The sequence below is a fragment of the Rattus rattus genome, chromosome 8 (assembly GCF_011064425.1).
Source record: "Rattus rattus isolate New Zealand chromosome 8, Rrattus_CSIRO_v1, whole genome shotgun sequence".
NCBI lineage: Eukaryota > Metazoa > Chordata > Mammalia > Rodentia > Muridae > Rattus > Rattus rattus.
The window spans coordinates 99,664,604-99,686,046 of record NC_046161.1 but is presented as its reverse complement, the minus strand read 5'-3'; the positions used below and the strand labels follow the sequence as shown (position 1 = coordinate 99,686,046).

The 21,443-nt window shown below is 46.6% G+C and overlaps 3 protein-coding genes across 6 annotated transcripts in view; all 3 read right to left on the bottom strand.

Annotated features, from left to right (window-relative positions):
* The window catches only part of Usp4 (ubiquitin specific peptidase 4), a 42,611-nt gene extending 34,682 nt beyond the window's left edge, over positions 1-7,929 (bottom strand). The window contains exons 1-2 of the mRNA XM_032910624.1: positions 7,775-7,929; positions 4,424-4,551 (exon numbers count right to left, since the gene is read on the bottom strand). Coding sequence (XP_032766515.1) covers positions 4,424-4,551; positions 7,775-7,875 — 229 coding nt within the window. The 5' untranslated portion in view covers positions 7,876-7,929. The remainder of the gene's footprint in view (positions 1-4,423; positions 4,552-7,774) is intronic.
* A 7,902-nt stretch (positions 7,930-15,831) lies between these two features.
* Gpx1 (glutathione peroxidase 1) lies at positions 15,832-16,967 on the bottom strand. The gene is made up of 2 exons (XM_032910620.1): positions 16,625-16,967; positions 15,832-16,401 (listed from the first exon to the last, which is right to left on the bottom strand). The coding sequence occupies exons 1-2, from the start codon at positions 16,868-16,870 to the stop codon at positions 16,042-16,044; spliced, it is 606 nt and encodes a 201-aa protein (XP_032766511.1). The 5' UTR covers positions 16,871-16,967; the 3' UTR covers positions 15,832-16,041.
* A 1,098-nt stretch (positions 16,968-18,065) lies between these two features.
* Positions 18,066-21,443, bottom strand: part of Rhoa (ras homolog family member A) — a 33,905-nt gene continuing 30,527 nt past the window's right edge. For 2 of the 4 annotated variants that reach the window (XM_032910616.1, XM_032910615.1), the window contains exons 5-6: positions 20,231-20,361; positions 18,066-19,306 (exon numbers count right to left, since the gene is read on the bottom strand). In XM_032910616.1, coding sequence (XP_032766507.1) covers positions 19,181-19,306; positions 20,231-20,361 — 257 coding nt within the window. In that variant the 3' untranslated portion in view covers positions 18,066-19,180. The remainder of the gene's footprint in view (positions 19,307-20,230; positions 20,362-21,443) is intronic. The other 2 variants (XM_032910614.1, XM_032910613.1) reach the window with 1 other exon arrangement.

Here is a 21,443-nt window from a genome sequence, read left to right as displayed (position 1 = left end):
CATATTTAGGGGGTTGGTTAAACTTTACTCATTGTTTCTACAGAGGATGGGAGAATTGCTCATCCCACAAGGCACAGGTGGAAGTCAGAGGGACAGCTCTCAGGGCAGCGCTCGCCTCCCTCCTTCATGTGGGCTCCTGGCATTGAATTTGGGTTGTCAGACCTATATGCCAATGCCCACCCACTGGGTTATCCCACACTACAGTGTTCTGAAATAAGGTCTCTCTGCAACCCAGGTTGGCCTGAAATAAACAGTGCACAGCCCAGGCAGTCTGAACTTAGGACAGTTAGTTCTCCAGCCCCATCCTCTCAGATGCTGGTCAAAGGTACGCACGCCTACCCAGCAGCATCCTTAGTTAACGGTCTGCAGCCAGATGGATCACGCCCAAGGCCTGCACTCTCTGGGCAAGCACTCCGTCTCTGAGCAGCAGTGGCGGCCCTGCTTATCTGATCGCTTTTTGTATGTATCAGACTAAAAGTTATGCATGTCAGTCCAAGTACCCCACACTAGGCTGCACACCGTAACACCCAACCACTCTTCGTACTAAGCATTCCCAGTCGGCGTTCTCATGGACACTGTGTGGAATGGAGAGTAAGTACATAACATGTTAAACATCCATTTTATACCCATCATAGATGTATATGAAACACACTCAGAGGAAAACCCAAGAAGACCCATCACCGCCAGCCACAAAGTATACTCCGTGCTAAGCCTGTTTATCAACACCCACTCTAAAGACGGCAGAAGTCACTGTTCTCAGACCAGAGTAGCCAGGAAAGTACCCATGAAGGTGCAACTCAGCTATAACCCAAGGCCGGTGATTTTTTTTTAAATAAGTTGGGTGTGAGAACAGGCACCCTTGAACCCAGCACTCAGGAGGAGGTAGAAGCAGGTGGATTACTGCTGAGCTCCACACCAGCCAGGCCTACAGAACAGCATCTCATCTCAAGAAGAAAAAGGAAAAAACAGGAGCCAGGCGTGGTGATAACGCACACTTGTTAACCCTGTACCTCGCAGATGGGCCAGGAGGATCAGTGCTGCTAGGGTGGTCAGCCACAGAAGGAGTTCGAGGATGGCGAAAGTTCAACACATAATCGGAAGTGAGGAGATCAGAGGTCACCCCACTGATGTGCCATCTCCCCTGACACTGTTTCCATGACAGTCAGTACAGATGCCTTTAGTGCATCTACAATCTGTTCCATGTCACAGGTATCCTGCCTAGACTATGTGAAAGTCTTCAAAGCAAAAGGATGAAAACTGTCTGTCTCAGTAGACAGGTGGAAATAAGAAGGGCTGCTCTGCAGGTGACAGCCCGGTTCCCTGCTGAAAACATCTGTCGAGCAGTCGTTCCCACATCATGATGCTCAGACCTATCATCCCACAGGCTCTGGAAGGCTAAAATAGGACTGGTCGGTTCTAAGGGTGGCACAGGCAACATAGAGAGACTCAAACACCACCACCACCTCCTCCTCCTCTGCCATCCTGTCACTGCCACCATGAAACAACAAACAAGAAAACAGACATTATGGTACACATCTGCAATCCCAACACTCAGAGTTAGGAAGACTGTAAGTTCAAGACTTACCTGGGATACATATGCAGTTCTGGACCAGGTTGAACTACAAAGTTGCTATGTATCCGAGTTGTATTCCAAGACCCTACCTCAAAATAAGTAAGTTAATAAGTAGAATTATCTTCCTGAGCATTTGGGAGGTAGATTCAAGAAGTACGTAAGTTCAAGATCAACCTCAGCAACATTGCTAGTTTAAGGCCAGCCTGAACTATACAAGATCACACCTCAAAAGTAAACAAATAAAAACTCCAAACAAATAAAAATTAAATAAACAAAAGTAAACAGGCCAGGTATGGTAGAGGACGGGTACAGCTTTAACCTCAGCACTGAGGAGGCAAAGGTAGGAGGACCTCTGTGAGCTAAAGGTCTCTACACACTGAGACCATATCTAAAATAAATTTAAAACCATCAGGGACTACCCACGCCTGGCAGTAGACCCCTGGAATCCTAGCATTTGAAACAAAGAACATCACAAAACTGAGGCCAACCTCAGATCCTTAATGAAGATCCTGTGTTGAAAAGAAACAAAGGGCTGGTGAGACAGCTCAGCAGGTGATGACACTTGCCACCGAGCATAACCACCCGAGTTTGATCCTCAGAACCCACACTGTAGAAGACGTTCTCCGTAAATACACACCCTGTACCATGCCATGCACACACTCACCCTGTCTCACACACAAACATACACATTTTTAACCAAAAAGAATATAAAACTAATTAAAAACCCGAAAGCTAGACGCAGTGGCACAAGACTTTAATTTCATAATTTGGGAAGTTAAGGCCAGAAGGTGGTGATTTTGAGGTCAGCCTTGGCTACATAGCAAGTTTTAAGCCAGCCATGGAACACAGCAAAACTCTGTCTGTAAAACAAAACAAGAATACAGGTGTAGGGGCCACTCCTGTACCTGCAGTGCAAAGGAGGCGACTGCAGGACTAACTCAAGTGCAAGGCCAGCCAGGGCAGCACAGGCAGACAGAGCCTGAGCAAAAGGAAACAGCATCTAGGCCAAGCCTGAGGACACGAGGTGGTCCCAGGATGGTAGGTCCGCATGGAGAGAGGAGAGAACCACCTTCCATGGCCGCACTCTAACCCACACACACACACCACAAATACACCAGAGAACACTCATGAGCACACTCGTGCGCACACACCCCCACAGACAAGCACACAGGAATATATTAAGGGTACGAATAGATTGCCTGCCTGCCAGCCAGCCAACCTACACAGATTCTAGACTCAGGTGAAAGAGATTCTCTGGAAAAGCTAGCTGCGCCATCTCCACACAGCCACAGGAATAGAGTACCCAGCACTTCCCGAGCAAACCCTTTAACTGGGAAGTGCGGAGGTCAGAAGTCACACTCCTGGGTTCGGTCCCCAGCTCCAAAAAAAAGAACCAAAAAAAAAAAGTCACACTCCACGGACCTTCTACCTTTCCTTACACTGTTTCTAGGATAAACACAGTTCAGAGATGTTAGGTGACTTTTAATATACATACAATTTGTCCTACTTTGCAGGTATCAAAAATTTGTGGGTACAGCTAAGTATAGTAGCACACGCCTTTAATCCCAGCACTGGGGAGGCAGAGGCAGGCAGATCTCTGTGTGTTCAAGGCCACCCTGGTCTATATAATCAATTTTAGGATAACCAGGACTATGTAGAGAGATCCTCTTCTCATAAATAAAACAAAACAAAACAAAACAAAACAGAAAAAAAATCCACACCCAGATCAACTACTGGATATTACTTGCTTAACATATTGAATTTGATCCACAGCAATGAAAGAAAAGGGGGGAGGTGGGGAATGATTCCCAATTTTCAGATTATAGGTGCAATTTAAAATGACTTTTCTTCTTTCATGTTTACAGATAAATCCAAAACCTAAAAAAGAAAAAGAGAACTAAGGGCTAGAGAGGTGGTCCAGCAGTGAAGCACACTTCCTGCCCTTGCAGAGGACCAAGTTCCGTTCCCAGCACCATCTCTGGGCAGCTCACAAACTACTGTAATTCAGGGGACCCAAACTTCTCTTCTAGGTCCTTGGAACTACATTCACATGCACAGCCCTCACAGACAGATACACGTGCACACACACAATTAAAAAAGTCAAAGGGGAATGTTACAATGTGGACAGGTAAGATGTCTTCTGAGAACCAACTGCATAGAGCTGTACTTTGACATTAACACGCACAGTGTCTCACTGGGACACATACAACGTGCACATATGCAGTAAAAATAAAAATGCGAAAAACACTAGTATGTTACAAAATGTGGCAGTTTGAATGAGGGCAGGCCAAGTAAGCTCCCGTTTGAATCTTTGGCCCCCAGTGGTAGTACTGTTTGGGAAGGATGAGGAGGCGGCCTTGCTGACGGAAGTGTGCCACTGAGGGGTGGTCTTGAGGTTTCAAAAGCCCTCACCCAGCCCAGTCTCTCGGTCTCCCCCTCTGTCTCTCTCCCTGCCCCCCGATGCAAAGCTCTCAGCTACTTCTTATTCCCACACCCACGTGCTGGGTGCCATAGTCCCTCCACCATAAGGACCCTGAACTAACTCACTGAAACTGGAAGCCAGTCCCCAATTAAATGGCTCCTTTCATAAGCTGCCTTGGTCACAGTGTCTCTTCACAGCAACAGAACAGAAACACAAAAACCAAAGCAAGCTCTTGTCACAGTAGTTATTTAGGGCAAAATAACTACCTGGCTTCTCCCTAATGATCTGCCAAGGCGTCTACTACCTCTGATGCAGACGGACACTTCTATGCCTCCACATTATGGAATTACATGCTCATCATGACCATGGTGGAGACGCACACAACTCTGGCCCACAAGAACTACAGCAGAAAGCTGAGGATACTCCACCTGAGAAGAGCCCAGAGTTGTCAATCGGTCCAGGAAACAGATTGTGCTCCCCCACGTTGTACATGTCCCAGCTGTCAAAGCCGACGTACTTCTTCCACTGCTTGAACCACCGGCTGTCGATCAGATACCTGGGGAGAAACGAGTCTCCTATGAAATACAGTTACACGATAAACACTTTCTTACAAAGCCAACGTTCTACGTTTTGCAGCTATCCTTTCATTTTTTTCACCAGACACCGACCTTAAGCTTCTCATGGTCTTCTCGCCAAGGTAATATGCAATTCTCACTAAAATCACATCTGTGGGGAAGGGGGCTCTTCAAGACAGGTTTTCTCTGTGTAGCCCTGACTGTAGCTTGCTCTGTAGACCATGTTAACCTCAAACTCAAAGATCTGCCTGCCTCTGCCTCCGGAGTGCTGGGATTAAAGGCGTGCACTACCACCATGGTCCGGCTAAAATCAGTCTTAACATTAAGAACTGAAGTCAGCCCCACATGGCAGAGAGGGCCTAATCTAGGCCAGGTATTCACTAGGAGAAATAACTGGTAAGAGAATAAGTAAAGGAAGCTTTTGGGGGCCCATATCTGTGATTCCAGCATTTGGGAGATCTGGGCAAAGAGGTCAGTCTCCACTGCACGATGAGTTTGAGGTCAGCTTGGGCTACAAGAGACCATATCTGTAAAAGACAAAACAAAGCTACACATGCTGACACATGCCTTTACATCCCAGCACTTAGGAGGCATAGACACTTGGATCTCTAAGAGTTCCAGTCCAGCTTGGTCTACACAGGGAATTCCAGACCACCCAAGGTTACCTAATAAGACCCTGTCTGAAAAAATAAACAAGGGGCTGGAAAGAGAATTCAGAAGTTAAGAGAGGGGCTGGAGAGATGGCTCAGCGGTTAAGAGCACTGACTGCTCTTCCAGAGGTCCTGAGTTCAATTCCCGGCAACCACATGGTGGCTCACAACCATCTGTAATGGGATCTGAAGCCCTCTTCTGGGGTGTCTGAAGACAGCGACAGTGTACTCACAGGAATAACATAATAAATCTTTAAAAAAAAAAAAGAGAGAGAGAGAGAGAGAGAGAGAGAGAGAGAGAAGTTAAGAGAGTTTGGCGCTCTTCCCAGCACCCATGAATGGTATGCACAACTCTATTCTGCACAGGTACATGAATGTCATACATATACTCAGACAGACAGACAGACAGACAGACACACAGACACACAGACACACAGACACACACACACACACACACACCATAAAGCTGGCTGTGCCGTCACTTATCTGTAATCCAAGTACACAGGAAGCAGATGCAGAAGGGTCTGCAAGTTTAAGGCCAGCCTGGCATACATTTCTAGTTCCAAACCAGCAGGGGCTCACAGGGAGACCTTGTCTTGGAAACAAACAAACAAAACACCAAGCAAACAAAAACATAAACGATTTCTAAAAGAATTTTAAAATTTAATTACATTGGGGGGGGTCACAGTATGTAGCCCAGGATAGCCTTGAACTCAAAGAGATCCACCTGTGTATGCCTCCCAGATGCTGGGATTAAAGTTGTGCGACACTATGCATAGTTAGGATTTTATTTACTTTGGTTTTTCAAGACATGGTTTCTCTGACTGTCCTGGACTAACTCAGTAGACTGGGCTGACCTCAAACTCGGAGATCTACCCGCCTCTGCCTCCCAAGCGCTGGGACTAAAAATGTGCGCCACCACTCCTGGGCTAGGATTTTATTTTTAACTATGCACTTCATTAGTTATGCACATAAGTATGAGTATAAATGCAAGTGCCCTTAGAGGTCAGGGGCGTGGATATCCCTGGAGCTTGAGTTATACATGACTGAGAGATACCCAACATGAGCACTGGGCCTCAAACTCACATTCCGCAAGCCCATTATAAGTTCTTAACTGCTGAGCAGTCTCTCCAGCCCATGAGCACTCATGTAAAATGGACGCTTTCTAGAAGTAAAATGTTTACTAAGTTATTAATTGCATTGCCCAAACCTTGGCAGCAATACCTCTCTCCAGGCCTTAAGACTGCAGGCACGCTCATCCACACCAAGCTGAATATTCTTTATGTGTCATCCCTTTGCAGAATAATTTCTAAAGTAGCTCTCTCAATTTGTCTGGCCTTTCATTGGCTCAATTTAAACAGCATAAAACTATACCTAAACCACACCCCCCAAACACATAATTTCTATTCTCCTTTCCAGTCCCTATATTGGTAATATTCTTCTTTTTTTTTTTTCTCTTTTCTTTTCTTTTCTTTTCTTTTTTTTTTTTTTTTCGGAGCTGGGGACTGAACCCAGGGCCTTGCGCTTGCTAGGCAAATGCTCTACCACTGAGCTAAATCCCCAACCCCATATTGGTAATATTCAATGGGAAACCTACCCTAGTATTTGACTCCTACACAGTAGCACCACCCAGCCATTTCTCCACTACTGAGGAGTACTATCCCTTCTAGTTAACAATCTACTGAGACGCCTCATATTTGAATCTGCTCAAATAAACCTAGATTTTTTTTTTTTTTTTTGGAGGAGTCATGCTCACTGTATAAGAGACCAGCCCTGGGGTTGGGGATTTAGCTCAGTGGTAGAGTGCTTGCCTAGGAAGTGCAAGGCCCTGGGTTCGATCCCCAGCTCCGAAAAAAAAAAAAAGAGACCAGCCCTGAAACTACAGCAACCTTCCAGTCTGCGCCTGCAAAACAACAGTAAAGCATATGCCACCAGGCCTGGCAAAATCTTGCAACTTCCGATCTTCTACTTTGCTCCCCTCCCCTCCCACTCTTAGATCTAACTACTGCTACAATTGTTCCTGACCAGCTGACAATCTGGGTTCTTAGACATTTATTCAGTGTCTGGCCTTGAATTCTGTTCCGCAGTTTACAAGTTACAAAGTATCTACTTCTGATAGTCTCTCAACCTCCTGAGCGTCATAAGCCACAAATTGCTACCCAGTTTTAATTGTTAAGGAGCCGAGGTCTATAAGATGTGGACGCTTCCCCCACCAAGGTCAACATCAAGTCTTCGGTGGTTAAGTGCTTTCCCACCTTCCTGCTCCCGCCGACCGGAGCACTCCCCCATTTCTATATTCTACACCCCTTATCCCCTCCGGCCCAAGACTCTTGTGAATCCGAATGGACCAAGACAAACCCCAGATCTGTCAGCGCTGTACCCTAGCTGATCTCGGGGTTTCTTTCATCAGCGGCTGCTGTCAAGCCACTCTTTCAGAGACTCCAGGCACCGCCCCCGGCCCGCCTCTACCTAAAACTAAGGAAAGGGGTCCGGTCTGAGGGCCAGCGAGCCGGCCTGACGCTCTGCGCGGTGGGAGCGCAGAGCGGACGCTCACCACTGAGCCCCACGCTGGAGCGTGGTCCCCATCAAGGCTCCGAGCTCCGTCTTCTGGGTCTCCACATCCGGTCGCTCACGGGTGCCCCGGCCTTCCGCCATCTCGTCCGCCGCCCGGGCCCAGCCGGCCCGGACATCCGCCTAGCGCACGGCGTGCTAAGGACCGCGCCCACGCACGCACGTAACCACGCACGTGCGCGCGCCCGGCACCGTCGGCTTCCGCCTCTCCTCCCCGCCCCCACGCGCTGTGCCCTGGAGCAGAAGCGGACGGAAGAGGCTGGACGCCCAGAGGCGTTGGCCGCACCGTCCTGGTCTGCGGGGTTATCCTGATGCTAAACCGGTGCAGGAGAAGCCTGCTGCTTGCTTTTCTTGTTTCCACTCCGCTCCATTCTGCTTTCAGCATGACTGCCTAAATGTGAGATTGAATTTACTGCCTCGACAGCCCCTGTAGCCAGGTGCACACAGACACACTGGAATCTGGACTGTCCGGTGTGGTCCAGCCATTAACAATTGTCTGAACAAGGTCCAGCGAGATGGCTCCGTGGGTGACAACTGGGTATGATGCCCAGAACCCATGTAAAGGTGCAAGAAGAAAACTGACTCCTTAAACTTGTCCTTTGTTCCCGACACAGGCATGCGTTTGCCAAACATACCCAATAGTGAAATCTGTTGTTTGAGACAGTCTTCTAGCTGGCTGTCCTGGAGCTGCTTACGTAAACTAGGCTGGTCTCGAACTTAGACCCGTCTGCCCTTTTCTCCAGAGTGCTGGGATTTAAGGCATACAACACCACACCTGCAAAAAATAAAAATAAACAGTCATAAATAGACTCAAAAAACAAAGTTTGTCTTAAACAACTGAATCCTGTTAGCCTTCCAGGTCAAAGCGAGAGAGGCAACCACCAAAGCCGACAGTCGCTGTGATAGGAATGAGGTCCAGGCATTTTTTTTTCCCTTGGAACAATGATTGCGTGTTCTGCCGGGCGGTGACGGCGCAAGCTTTTAATCCAGCACTCAGGAAGCAGAGGTAGGCAGATCTCTGAATTCGAGGCCAGCCTGGTCTGCAGAGAGAATTCTAGGACAACCAAGGCTACACTTCCCTTGAAAAAGAAAGAGAGAGACTCTCAAGCAGGTTTAAAGCACGGTTCTTCTGAAGGGAAAAATCCATCTATGGAGGTGCCCAGGCAACTGGTGTGTTTTTGCTTTTCAGGCAAATCCTGTTCGTAACAATCAGGCAAGTAAGACAGCTTCTTTCTTTTTTTTTTTTTTTTTTTTTTTGTGGAGCTGGGGACGGAACCAGGGGCCTTGTGCTTGCTAGGGCAAGCACTCTACCACTGAGCTAAATCCCCAACCCCTGAGTAAGACAGCTTCTTGCAGGATAGCCAAGCATGTGCAAACCCTTGGTTTCTAGCTGCCCTTCAAAAAACTAAAAACAAACGAGCAAAACCTCAATTTCCACACCTTCCTACCGTGTATTATAGTACACATCTTTTTTAAAGATACATTTATTTTATGTGTATGTGTGTGTGTGTGTGTGTGTGTGTGTGTGTGTGTATGCCGTGCATAAAATGTATATGCAACACCAACACGTGTATGCAGGTACCCTCAAGGCCAGAGGACAGCGGTTCTCAACCTTCCTTCTGCTGTGACCCTTTACCTTTACTCAAGTTGTAGTAACCCCCCTACTATAAAATCATCTTGTTGCTACTTCATCACTGTAGTTTTTGCTAGTTACAAATTGTAATGTAAACACCTGAGAGACAGGATGTCTGAACTTTGACACCTGTGGCCCACAGGTTGAGAATGTGTTCCCTAGACCTGGGGTGACAGGTGACTGAGAGCTGCCTAAGAGGAGTGCTGGGAGCCATCCTCAGTCCTCTGCACGAACAGTGTACTGTTAGCCAGAGCCATCTTTTTAGTAACTTTGCTCTACCCTGATTTGTCTTGAAATTGGTCCCTATGGTACAGTCAAGGATCCTACTTTACCTCAGTGGAGCTTTCCAGAGAAAGAGAACTCCTCAAGCCCCATTTTCTTGGGGACTGTTTTCCCGTCCTGCTGATTAGACCTTGTCTCAAAACAAGGGATGGAAAGATGACTCAGGATAGAGAAAGGTTTGCCCTTCTAGAGGACCCTGATTCCCAGCACCCAAGTCAGACATCTCACAACGACCTCTATAGCTCTAGAGAGTCTGATGTCCCCTTCTGGCTTCCATAGGCACCTAACAGGGGTGACAGACACGCATGAATGAAAAAAAAAATCCTAAAGGAGAAAAATAAGTTAACAAAGCAAAACAAAACAAAAAAGGTTTTTCATCCTTTCGTAACCCACACCAGTGGGAAGCTATGGTAGAAGTCATTAAAGAGCATAAACCGGGTTGGGGATTTAGCTCAGCGGTAGAGCGCTTGCCTAGCACGCGCAAGGTCCTGGGTTCGGTCCCCAGCTCCAAAAAAAAAAAAAAAAAAAAAAAAAAAAAAAAAAAAAAAGAGCATAAACCAAGGCCCGAGGCCTGCCAGACGATGTGAAAAGAAGATGCTGACCTAAGCAGCTTTTCAGTATGGTCCTGAAGAAACTGTGGGAAGGAAAAAGCATAAATCCGAAGGGATGAAGGAATTTTTCTGTAATATTCAATTCACGGGCAGAGTGGGGATTAGACCAAAGAGATGAGCTCCGACTGTTCAAAGAGCTTAAGGACGTCTAAAGCTAGAAAGGAAGCCAGTGGGACCACTAGTTTAATGGCAGGCAGTCACTGGAGGTTTGGGACAGAGAAACGCCTGAGGGTGTTTTACAGCACAGAGATGCATCCAAGACTTAGATCCATTAGGAACGAATTACTGTAGCTTTAGGGGAAGAAACAAATTAGTGCTGCCCTGGTAGACTGGGAACTGTCCAATGAAGGTAAGGTAGGCCATTTGAGAAGACTATTTATGTTGTCTTTTTAGATAATTGACATAATTTAGTCTCTGTGGGACATCTGTCTTAAAGTGATAGAGACATTGGAAAGAGTTAAATGAGTTCTTAAAACAGCCTTGAAGTTAAGAGTGCTACCCCACGTCAGTCCCTGAGCCCACCTACCCTAGGGAAGTAGAGGCTAGGGGATCTCAAATTCCAGACCAGTGACCTCGTTGTAAGGCTTTGGAAAAGAAAAAGAAAGAGAAAAAGAAAAGGATGATGGCTCATCTGCTGTCAAGCTTGGTGGCCTGGTCCATTGATTCATCCTGGGGGTTCGTTAGGTAGGAGAGGGCTGACTCCAAAGAGAGCTGCCCTCTGACCTACACACACACAGCGTGAATACATTTAAAAGCAGTTTAAGGGGAGGAGCAATGAGATAGTTCAGCAAGTAAAGCCCACAAGGTGGAGAGAACTGCCTCTTGCCCGCTCGCCTTCACATACACAAGAGCTGAACAAAATGTAACTACAAAATGAAAGAAAAGATAGACAATGTAGCTTGTAAGGTCACTGTTGATGACGTGGAGGCAGGAGCGGCAGGAGGTAAAGGTACAAGTCATCCATTCTCAACAAAAGCAAAGGGGTTGGGGATTTAGCTCAGTGGTAGAGCGCTTGCCTAGCAAGGGCAAGGCCCGGGGTTCAGTCTCCAGCTCCGGAAAAAAAAAAATAAAAAAAAAAAAAGCAAAGTGTACGGATAAACAAACGGAAACCGATCCACTGCTTGACAATTCTGTACTGTATCTGGGAGGATAACCCTGATACTTTCTTGTATAAAAGTTCTCTGAGGGGGGGGAGGGGCTGGAGAGATGGCTCAGCGGTTAAGAGCACTGACTGCTCTTCCAGAGGTCCTGAGTTCAAATCCCAGCAACCATATGGTGGCTCACAACCATCTGTAATGAGATCTGATGCCCTCTTCTGGTGTCTGAAGAGAGTGAGGGTGTACTCACATACATAAAATAAATAAATCTTTAAAGAAAAAAAAAAGTTCCTAGCAAGCGCAAGGCCCTGGGTTCCCAAGGCCCTGGGTTCGGTCCCCAGCTCCGAAAAAAAGAAAAGAAGAAAAGAAAAAGTTCTCTGAGGGAGAGCAGCTGGCAAGGTGGCTCAGCAGTTGTTTCTGAGAATGACTTTGGTTTGACTCCCAGCACCACTCATATGAAGGTTCACAACTGCGCATAACTATACTTCCAAGGGATCCAGAACTGTCTTCTGACCTCCATAGATACCAGAAAGAAAAATAAATCTCATACACATAAAAATTAGTTTTTTTCAAGACAATGTTTCTCTATGTAGCCCTGGCTGTCCTGGTACTTGTTCTGTAGACCAGGCTGGCCTCAAACTCAGACAGCTGCCTGCCCCTGCCTCCTGAGTGCTAGGATTAAAAGTGTGCACAACCACAAGTGACAATAGTCCCTACTTCAAAATAAAAATACAGTGCTTTGTGAATGTTAGAACTGAGCCCATGATAACTCACACACAGAAAGCTAGTTCAAGGTCAGGCTGTGCTACAGAGTCCATTCAAGGACCAACTACGCAATTAATAAGATCCTATCTCAAAAATATCTGAAGCTGTACTTCGCTGGTACAAGACCAACTATGCTGAAAGCCCTGGATTCAATCCCAGCCAGTCTCTCAGCCAGTCTCTCTCTCTCTCTCTCTCTCTCTCTCTCTCTCTCTCTCTCTCTCTCTCTCTCTCTCTCACACACACACACACACACACACACACAGGAGTAAAATGAATCTGAGTGTGGTGACATGGTGATAAACGCCCACACTGCAGTTACCTGGAAAGCTAGGCAGAGGAATTGCCAGTTCAAATTCATCCTGAGCTACATTAAGGCTACTCTGTGCTACATAATGAGTCCATTTTTTAAAGAACAAAAATAAAAAAAAAGAGCCTGGGGGGTTGGGGATTTAGTTCAGTGGTAGAGCGCTTGCCTAGGAAGGGCAAGGCCCTGTTCGGTCCCCAGCTCCAAAAAAAAAAAGAAAAAAAAAAAAAAAAAAAAAAGAGCCTGGGTTTTAGCTCTGTGGTAGAGCACTTGCCTAGTATGCCTAAGGTCCTGGGCTCCATCTCTGGTACCACAGAATGAAAGACTTTAAAGATGTTATGAATTACAAACCATTACCATTAATCTTGTTTTTTATGGAAGAAGAAAGCCGTTGCTGACACTGGCTCAGAATCTACATCAGAGGGCGGCAGCTTCCTCTTCTTTTTTTAGTGGTTTCATCTACACCATTTATGGTAGTTTTAAGGAAGTAGGGCATGGCCTCAGAACCAACAGAAAATGGGGAAGCTAATTTTTACCAAAGTGATAAATTGTTGTTTGGGGAACTCTATTAGGAAAGAATGAAGCAATTTGATCAAAGGTTAATTGTACCAAAGTATCTGACCTTATTTTACAATCATTTCAACAAGTAAACAAAAATGGCACTTTTGCTAGAATTGCTAAAATGGAGGTTTTTGACCCTAGTTAAGTAACCAAAGAGCACATTGGCTTCTCAGGTCTGTGACCTAATGCAAGTTCCAAGGCACACAGTACCCCACAGTTGATCAGAGGTCAGACTCTCGAAGAGCTCAATAGGATTCTAGACTCACTTGTTTGAACTGCTGAATCAGGAGGTTTGGTGGGCACAGCGCAGACAGAAGCAGTTACAAAGCTTTCTGTGGATTTTATTTAGTGTGTGTGTGTGTGTGTGTATGTGTATGTGTGTATGTGTGTATATGTTTGTATGTGTATGTGTATGTGCGTGTGTGTGTATGTGTGTGTATGTATGTGTGTGTATGTGTGTGTATGTGTGTGGGTGTATGTGTGTGTGTATGTGCGTGTGTGTATGTGTGTATGTGTGTGTGTGCATGTGTATGTGTGTGTATGTGTGTGTGTATGTGTGTGTATGTATGTGTGTATGTGTGCGTATGTATGTGTGTGTGTATGTGTGTGTATGTGTGTGTATGTGTGTGTGTATGTATGTGTGTATGTGTGTGTATGTGTGTATGTGTATGTGTGTGTATGTATGTGTGTGTATGTATGTGTGTATGTGTGTGTATGTGTGTGTGTGTGTGTGTGTTGGTTGGTGGGGTGATATTTGAAATCTTGGGAAAATACTAGACTGGAATGGGTATCATTCTGAGTGTTTCTGAAGACAGGATTGGAAGTTTCCTTTGAGTGAGGCTGCAGCCTGGAGTGTGAGGCAGACTGCTCCCCACCCAGAGCAGCCTTGTTAGGAGCTTAGAACTTTCCAGTCCTGGCAGCCTTAGCTCAGATGGAAAAACAGTGGGTGAGGGAGGGTGAGTCACCACACAGCCTGAGGGAAGAGGCTGAAGCCTGCAAGGCCCTGGGTTCCCAGCCCTAACCGGAGACTGGCTCAGCACACAGATCTTGTCTGTGCTTGGAGAGAGCCTGAGAGAAAAGCCTCTCCCCTGGTCTGGCCAAGAGGCCACTAAGTGCAGACTCCCCAGTTAAGTAGCTTTGGAGGGCTGTGGAACAGAAGTTAAAAACATACTAAGCATACTAAAAAAATTAGAACATGTTAAAAAAAATTTGTTTTGAAAACTTTCCCTTGGGCTGGAGAGATGGCTCAGCAGTTAAGAGCACTGACTGTTCTTCCAGAGGTCCTGAGTTCAATTCCCAGCAACCACATGGTGGCTCACAACCATCTGTAATGGGATCTGATGTCCTCTTCTGGTGTGTCTGAAGACAGCTACAGTGTACTCATATAATTAAATAAATAAATCTTTAAAATGATCATTTAAAAAAAAGAAAAGAAAACTTTCCCTTAATCTTAGCACTTAGCAGAGGCAGAGGAAGGCAGAACTGTTAGTTCAAGGCCAGACTGATCCTTACTGGGAATTCTAGGCAAGTCAGGACTACATAATGAAACTGTCTCCAGAAAAAAAAAAAAAAAAAAAAGAAAACTGTGTATGTTTTTGTGCATACATGTGGTCCATGTCCATAGTTCCAGCACTGAGGACATGGGCAGGCAGGTGGGTTAGGAGTCTGAGCTCAGACCTAGTCTCCAACAGGAACTGGAGTAAACAGTACCAGCTGGCTCTCACCTGTGATCCCAGCAATTGGTGGGGGCAGGAGGATGTTATCACAGGCCAGCCAGGCATGGGGGCAGTCAGTAATCTTAGCATCAGGAGACACAGCCAGGATTGCTGGAGTTAGGGGTCACCTTGGGCTACAATCTTAAACCAACAAAAAGGGCTGTGGCTATGGTTCCATGGTAAAAACCTTACATGGTATCTGGGAGGAGGTAAATTTCCTCCTGACCTAACTGCACGCACACATATACTCTTGTTTAGAACCAGGGGTATGTTTCTGAGTTGGTTCCAGTGTAAGAGGCCCTCAAAGTCACCCATTAGGCACACAGGCTAGACTGGCAATTAGCCATTCTAGATTGCTTCATACTACCCACAAGTCTCTGGGTTCACGTTCCTAAGTAAACAACTGAACCTAGTTACCGCAGGAGGCTGCGATGAGAAGCAGCTCCAGGTGTACCGTGAGATATTTAAGGGGTGGGGCCCAAGCCGCAGCAGCTGGGCTTTAAGATATGCCCTGTTCCAGGCCCGAAGGTGCAATGGCATTCCAGTTAAAATTGAGTGCTGCCAATTATTTTTCTGCCTCTAATAGGTCCATGCTGGTCTCAAACCCTCCAGAGCCCACTGCCACACTGTAGGCCTGCCTACCACCTTTCCACTCGGAATCTGCCAACACCCGGCAGATTTTAAGGCACTGGATAGCAGTGTGGGTTTCTGTAGCAAAGCAAATAGAGGCTGGCAACATTGTCTAAGGCTGCTACTGCAGCTGTGCAAAACAGACCTAGATTCTCGAGTCCTGTGTGAGCAGAGGTACACTGTCACTTCCTCTTCCAGCAAAAAACTCAGAAAGGAGAAGGTCACGCTTGGGGGTAGGGTGGCCTTAACTGTCAGCCCTTGTCTACTGTCTTCCTCTTTCTGGAGTAAGGCTTCTGTTGTAACAGCGACTCCGGACTACCCTTAAGCATGTCCCGAGACAGGGAGAAATGGGTAAGGTGCCGTCCAAAGGGAAGTTTAGACTCGGGGACTAAGTTACTTATCCCTGACAGTGCGGTGACATTGAGACGGGACACACAAACAGTTCTTTGACATTCAGCACTTTATTCTTAGTGGTGAAACCGCCTTTCTTTAGGCGTAAAGGCATCGGGAATGGACGAGACCAGCGCCCATCTGAGGGGATTTTTCTGGAAATCAGGTGTTTCTCCACGTAAATTTAGAGGAAACACCGTCATGGAAAAACCTCCCCCCAGAGGGCAGCCAGCCATCACCAAGCCCAGATACCAGGAATGCCTTAGGGGTTGCTAGGCTGCTTGGACAGCAGGGCTTCTATATCGGGTTCGATGTCGATGGTGCGAAAGCGACGGCTGTATCTGCGCACTGGAACACCGTCTGGACCCACCAGGAACTTCTCAAAGTTCCAGGAAATGTCGTTGCGGCACACCGGGGACCAAATGATGTACTTGGGGTCGGTCATGAGCGCAGTGGGATCGTCACTGGGTGCTGGCAAGGCATTCCGCAGGAAGGTAAAGAGCGGGTGAGCCTTCTCACCATTCACCTCACACTTCTCAAACAATGTAAAGTTGGGCTCGAACCCACCACCGGGTCGGACATACTTGAGGGAATTCAGAATCTCTTCATTCTTGCCATTCTCCTAGGGAAAGCAAAGACATTTATGAGCTAGGATTTCGGGGGAAAATATGAACTTTCTAAACTGCGAACAAAAAGATTCCCGATGAGTCACCAGGAAGTCGCCCTCCTTGTATACTCGAGGACAGGCCTGAATTCCAGCTGTAGTTCCATGGAGGTTTTTCCAGTAAGCGGTGTCCCGCCCCTGGAAGCCTGGAGCCCAAGGCTACCCATCCCGCCTCACATACCTGATGTCCGAACTGATTGCACGGGAAACCGAGCACCACCAGGCCACGAGGCCCCAGACGCTTCTGCAGATCGTTCATCTCGGTGTAGTCCCGGGTCGTGGTGCCTCAGAGGGACGCGACATTCTCAATGAGCAGCACCTTGCCCCGCAGGGAGCCCAGGCTCACGGGCTCCCCGCCCGCCAGCGGGCGCGCGGAGAAGGCATACACGGTGGACTGTGCCACCGCGGAGAGTCGAGCAGCAGACATACTGTAGAAGATATTGGACTCAAAAATCCGCTGTAGCGCAGTCAGAGCCCAGCACCTCCTTTTAACTGGATGGGGCTGGGATCACGTGGCTTCAACTTTCCGGCCCCACCGCCAGCTCTAAATCTCAGGGTCCCGCCTTATCCGGCTTCTACCCTCCCCCATCTAGGGACTAGCAAGAGGGTGCGGCCAGGCTAAAGCGCCAGGAGGTGCCTGGGGCCGGTCTGGTCTAGCTAGCCCAGGCACAGTAGCACTGGACTGGAAGCTGCTTGCTTAGGCTCTCGCCAAGGCTGGGATCCTCCAGCTCTGGCTTACTCAACGGTTTCTTAATTAGTCTAGAGTCCCGCCTAGGAAGCTGGCCGCTGGCAACAACAAAGCCTAAAGCAGCTCACGCACAGCTAGCTCCCTTACATTGTGAAACTTAACTCACACGTTTCTAGTCATAAGGTTATAGGGTCTTAAAGTTTAATTACGCCTATTGTTTAATTAAATCGTAGGAGCATGCGCGTTGAGGTCAGAGTTGGTTCTCTCCTAATGCTGGGTGATAATTTGGAAACTGAACTCAGGCAGGGATGACATCACATCAGGTGGGCATTGCTTTGTTTCTGAGACAAGATCGCTGCAGAGGGGGAGTGTCTGTCTCAAACAGGGTTTCTGTATGAAGACCAGGCTGGCCTAGAACTCGAGATCTGCCTTTCTCTCTGCCTTCATCCTGAATGCTGGGGCTAAAGGCACTAAAGTCATGTCCAACTCTGTTTTTAGTAGCACTGAAAACAGCACTGCAGAGGGCAATTTCTCTTGGCTGTTTTGTAAGGGTGGACAACGGTGGAGGGCTCCCGGCCCCAGACCCCAAGCTAGCCTAGCCCCTCTTAGAACTCTGCACCAGAGCATACTAACATCAGTGTTTCTAGTGGTCCTATTCTGTCCCAGTGAAGCTTGGTCTTAATTCAGAAAATCCAGCCCCTTCATCTCACTACAGGGCATTCCACTCCACTTTTTAGATTCAAGTGTGTCACAGGATAATCACTTCCGTGTTCTTAGGAGGAGATGGGTTAGTCCAGTTGAGTGGGGGAGTGGGAGGAGCTGGTACCATTCAAGAAGGAACCCCTCCAGGGAGAGGTTAGAAAGAGAGGCTGAGTCTTCATGTCTCCCAGCCCCTGGCCCTGCTGAAAACAAAACACACACCAGGATACAGGAAGTTTAGAAAACTGCCTTTATTCTATTAGTTGGAAAAATTAACTGGTACAGAAAAAAGTTTAGTCAGCTGGAGAGAGGAGACCCCCCACCCACCCACCCATTGCCACCCATAAGAACTGGTGGCTCCTCTGGGAGGCGACTTGGATAACAGTGTGGAGAAAGGAGCACTGTGACTTAGAGCCAGGCCCTGCAGTCCAGGTGAGAAAGGCTATGCCACCTCCAAAGTCTAACAGCCTCAGGCGTGAAACCAATTCCTATTTCCTCAGTCCAGTCTGGAAAGGGGCACTGGAATGATGTATAGGGCTGAATAGGGGAGATATGGCCATATTTTATCAGAGAAAGTGACAAAATGGGAATTTTAAAAATGAATTTTCCATCTGACTTTATTTCCAAATACTTTCTTAAAAAAAAAAAAAGCAATACACTTTCTGTGGGAATGACAAATATCAGTATTAGGAAATCCAATTATACAAAAAATACTACATCTAGTCTGGGGTAGATATATTTATTTTTGGTAACATACATTAAGTGGCACTAATTACACAGTAACTATAAGGTAACTAACATGAGACCACAGAACTGTAACTCTGCCACAGCTGCGTGGACTTGGGCCTTTCTGGCTGATCAAGTTTCCAAACACTGGGTGCCCACCCCAGAGCTCTGCCAATGGAATCTGTTAAGGAGTAAAGCTCTGAAGTAGTGACTCACCAGAGTTCCTTGCAGCTGACAGAAAATAGGCAGGACATGTTAGTTATAAAGTAGTTACAGCCTAATTCACAAAAGTTACCAACTGTTTCTCTTTCTAGAAAGAAGGAAGAAGTTAAGAAATTCTTTGAATTAGCGCCTGGTGTCAGGTGGAGTGCAGAGAGGGTGTTAGAGCAGTGACGGGAGGACCCTGGCTGGTCAGACAGGTTGGATATTATTAATAAACAGGATTGGCTTCTAAATACTGGTAGCAAGATGACTTCTGATTTGTAATCTTAGGTAAGTTACAGATACATGAAAAGGCCAGTAATCACACACTAAGATTAATAAAGAGCGTTTCAAATTAACCGCGTGAGGCTGCACGTCACGAGGCTTCACAAGATGAGGTACTCAGACTTTTTCTTCCTGCATCTAGCTTGCAGTGGCCATCTCAAAAACCTCTCTCACTCCACCTTTGGTCTTTGCTGAACACTCCATGTACCCAAAAGCGCCAATCCTGTTTGCCATATCTCTGCCTTCTTCAGGTTTTACCGGCTCCTAGTTAAAAAAAAAAAAAAAAGAAAAAGAAAAAAGAAAAATAGAGTGCTTCAGCTAAGTCTTGCCTTTTTTGTTTATTTTTCTAAACAGTTTCTCTGTATAGCCCTAGCTATCCTGCTGGCCTGGAACTCAAGAATGCTGGGATTAAAGGCAAGTGCTACCAGTCAGCTGAGTCTTCCTTATGCAGATGTAGAACACTCTTTTCCAACTGTTTTGATTGAGACAGGCTAAGTCTCTGAGGATAACCACCTGGTGATTCTCCTGCCTTAGCTCCGAAACCACTGAGACTACAGGGATGTGCCACCACTCTTGGTTTAAAAGACTTATACAAGCCCACATTTAGCCCATAATTGAGAATTATGAAATTCTCAAACTTATATGAATACTCTGAAGCTAAGCTAATATGTCTATTAAACCTGCTCTTTTTTGCATGTAGAAAGAAGAGATCATACAAACTCTAGGAGATTAAGCAAGGAATCCAGAGCAGCCTATTTGTTATAATGGTGTTGATGTGTGTGTGTGTGTGTGTGTGTGTGTGTGTGAGATATCCATCCATCCATCTATCCATCCATTCTCCATCCTCACTGGTGCTAGGCAAGCAACTGAACTGGATTCCTAGTCCAAGTGCAGCTTATTGAGTGCAGCACAGGGGCAAGGGAACAACAGTTAGGTAACAGCAAGAGTACTCCTACCTGTATCTAGCTTTACAGAGGACTCATCTGTGAATGGCAACATGCCTGCCCACCCTTGACACTAAGTACGGGGAAACTTGAGATTATTTGTTAAAGACCTCACCTCCTCCTTTACATAAGAAGCCCCAACATTAGAGCACCTGGTATTTCAGGACAGCCAAGGCTGTCTAAACTCTATGTGTATGTGTGTGTGTATATGTAAAACAGAACTCTTCCTGCCACCACACCGTACCTGCTTCATTTTGGCTAACTCCCGCCTTGTGTGCTCATCATTCCGAAGATCCTTCTTGTTCCCAACTAGGATGATGGGCACATTTGGACAGAAATGCTTGACTTCTGGAGTCCATTTTTCTGGGATGTTTTCTGAAAGAAAAAAATGCAGAGAATTTGAGGATACATTCTAATCCCACTTTGTATCTCTCTAAGAAGCTTAGTTAAACTGCAGGGCATTTCCTTTTCCACCCTTATATCAAAGGCACATTGGGGACAAGCAGAATAGCTCAGCAGATAAAGGTGCTTGAGTTTGAACGTGAGGACCTGGGTTTGAGCACTGGGACCCACGTGGTAGAGGAGAATTGTCTCCTGCTTGGTCTCTTCTGACCCTCATGTGTGCCATGGCCTGTGCACGTGTGTGTGTGTGTTTGTGTGTGTGTGCGCATGCACACACACCCCCTTTAAAAAAACATTTGGGCCCTATTTTTAAAAAAAGCATTGATTTCAAAATCATAGAAAAATGCACAATCAACTGGGCAGTGGTAGAATACACCTCTAGTTCTAGCACTTGGGAGGCACAGGCAGGTAGATCTCTGGGTTTGAGGCCAGCCTGGTTAACAGAGCAAGTTCTAGGACAGTCAGGGTTACACAATGAAACCCTGTCTTCAAAAGACAAAACAAAAAACCCAAAAACCCAAGGGAAAAAAAAAAAAGGCAAAATCTAATCTCCACTCTACAAGAACTGAAGGGCACCAGCCCCTCTCAATCCCATCAAAAGTGTTGTTGAGCTCAAGGGTGGGAGCTCAAGTAAGAGCTCTGGACTCTCTTCCAGAGAGAAAGCTCATCATGGGCCATGCCTGTTACTGGTGGCAGAAAGGTCATAGCTGATCCCAAGGTCATATTCTCTATCTTGCTCTTGGCTTCACAGCATAATCTCTTGCCCAAAGCTTCCAAAACCTCTTGCTTTGTGTAAAAGAGAGAGTCTCAAAGTCTAGTCTTGTCTCAAACTGCAGATCCATCTGACTCTAGAGACTTGCTAAGAGCTGGCTAGGATCAGAAGCAATGCCCACCACAGCTCACTGAATGCTTTAGGGGCTGCGGTCTTGATTCTTACTTCAGGATTGCCTTAAACTCAAAAGTGTCGACACCAAGTTCTAGTCCTGTGTTACTAATTCCTGGCTCCATGTTACTCTCTTTTCATTAGCTTAAAAGAATTTTGCAATAGGACATTG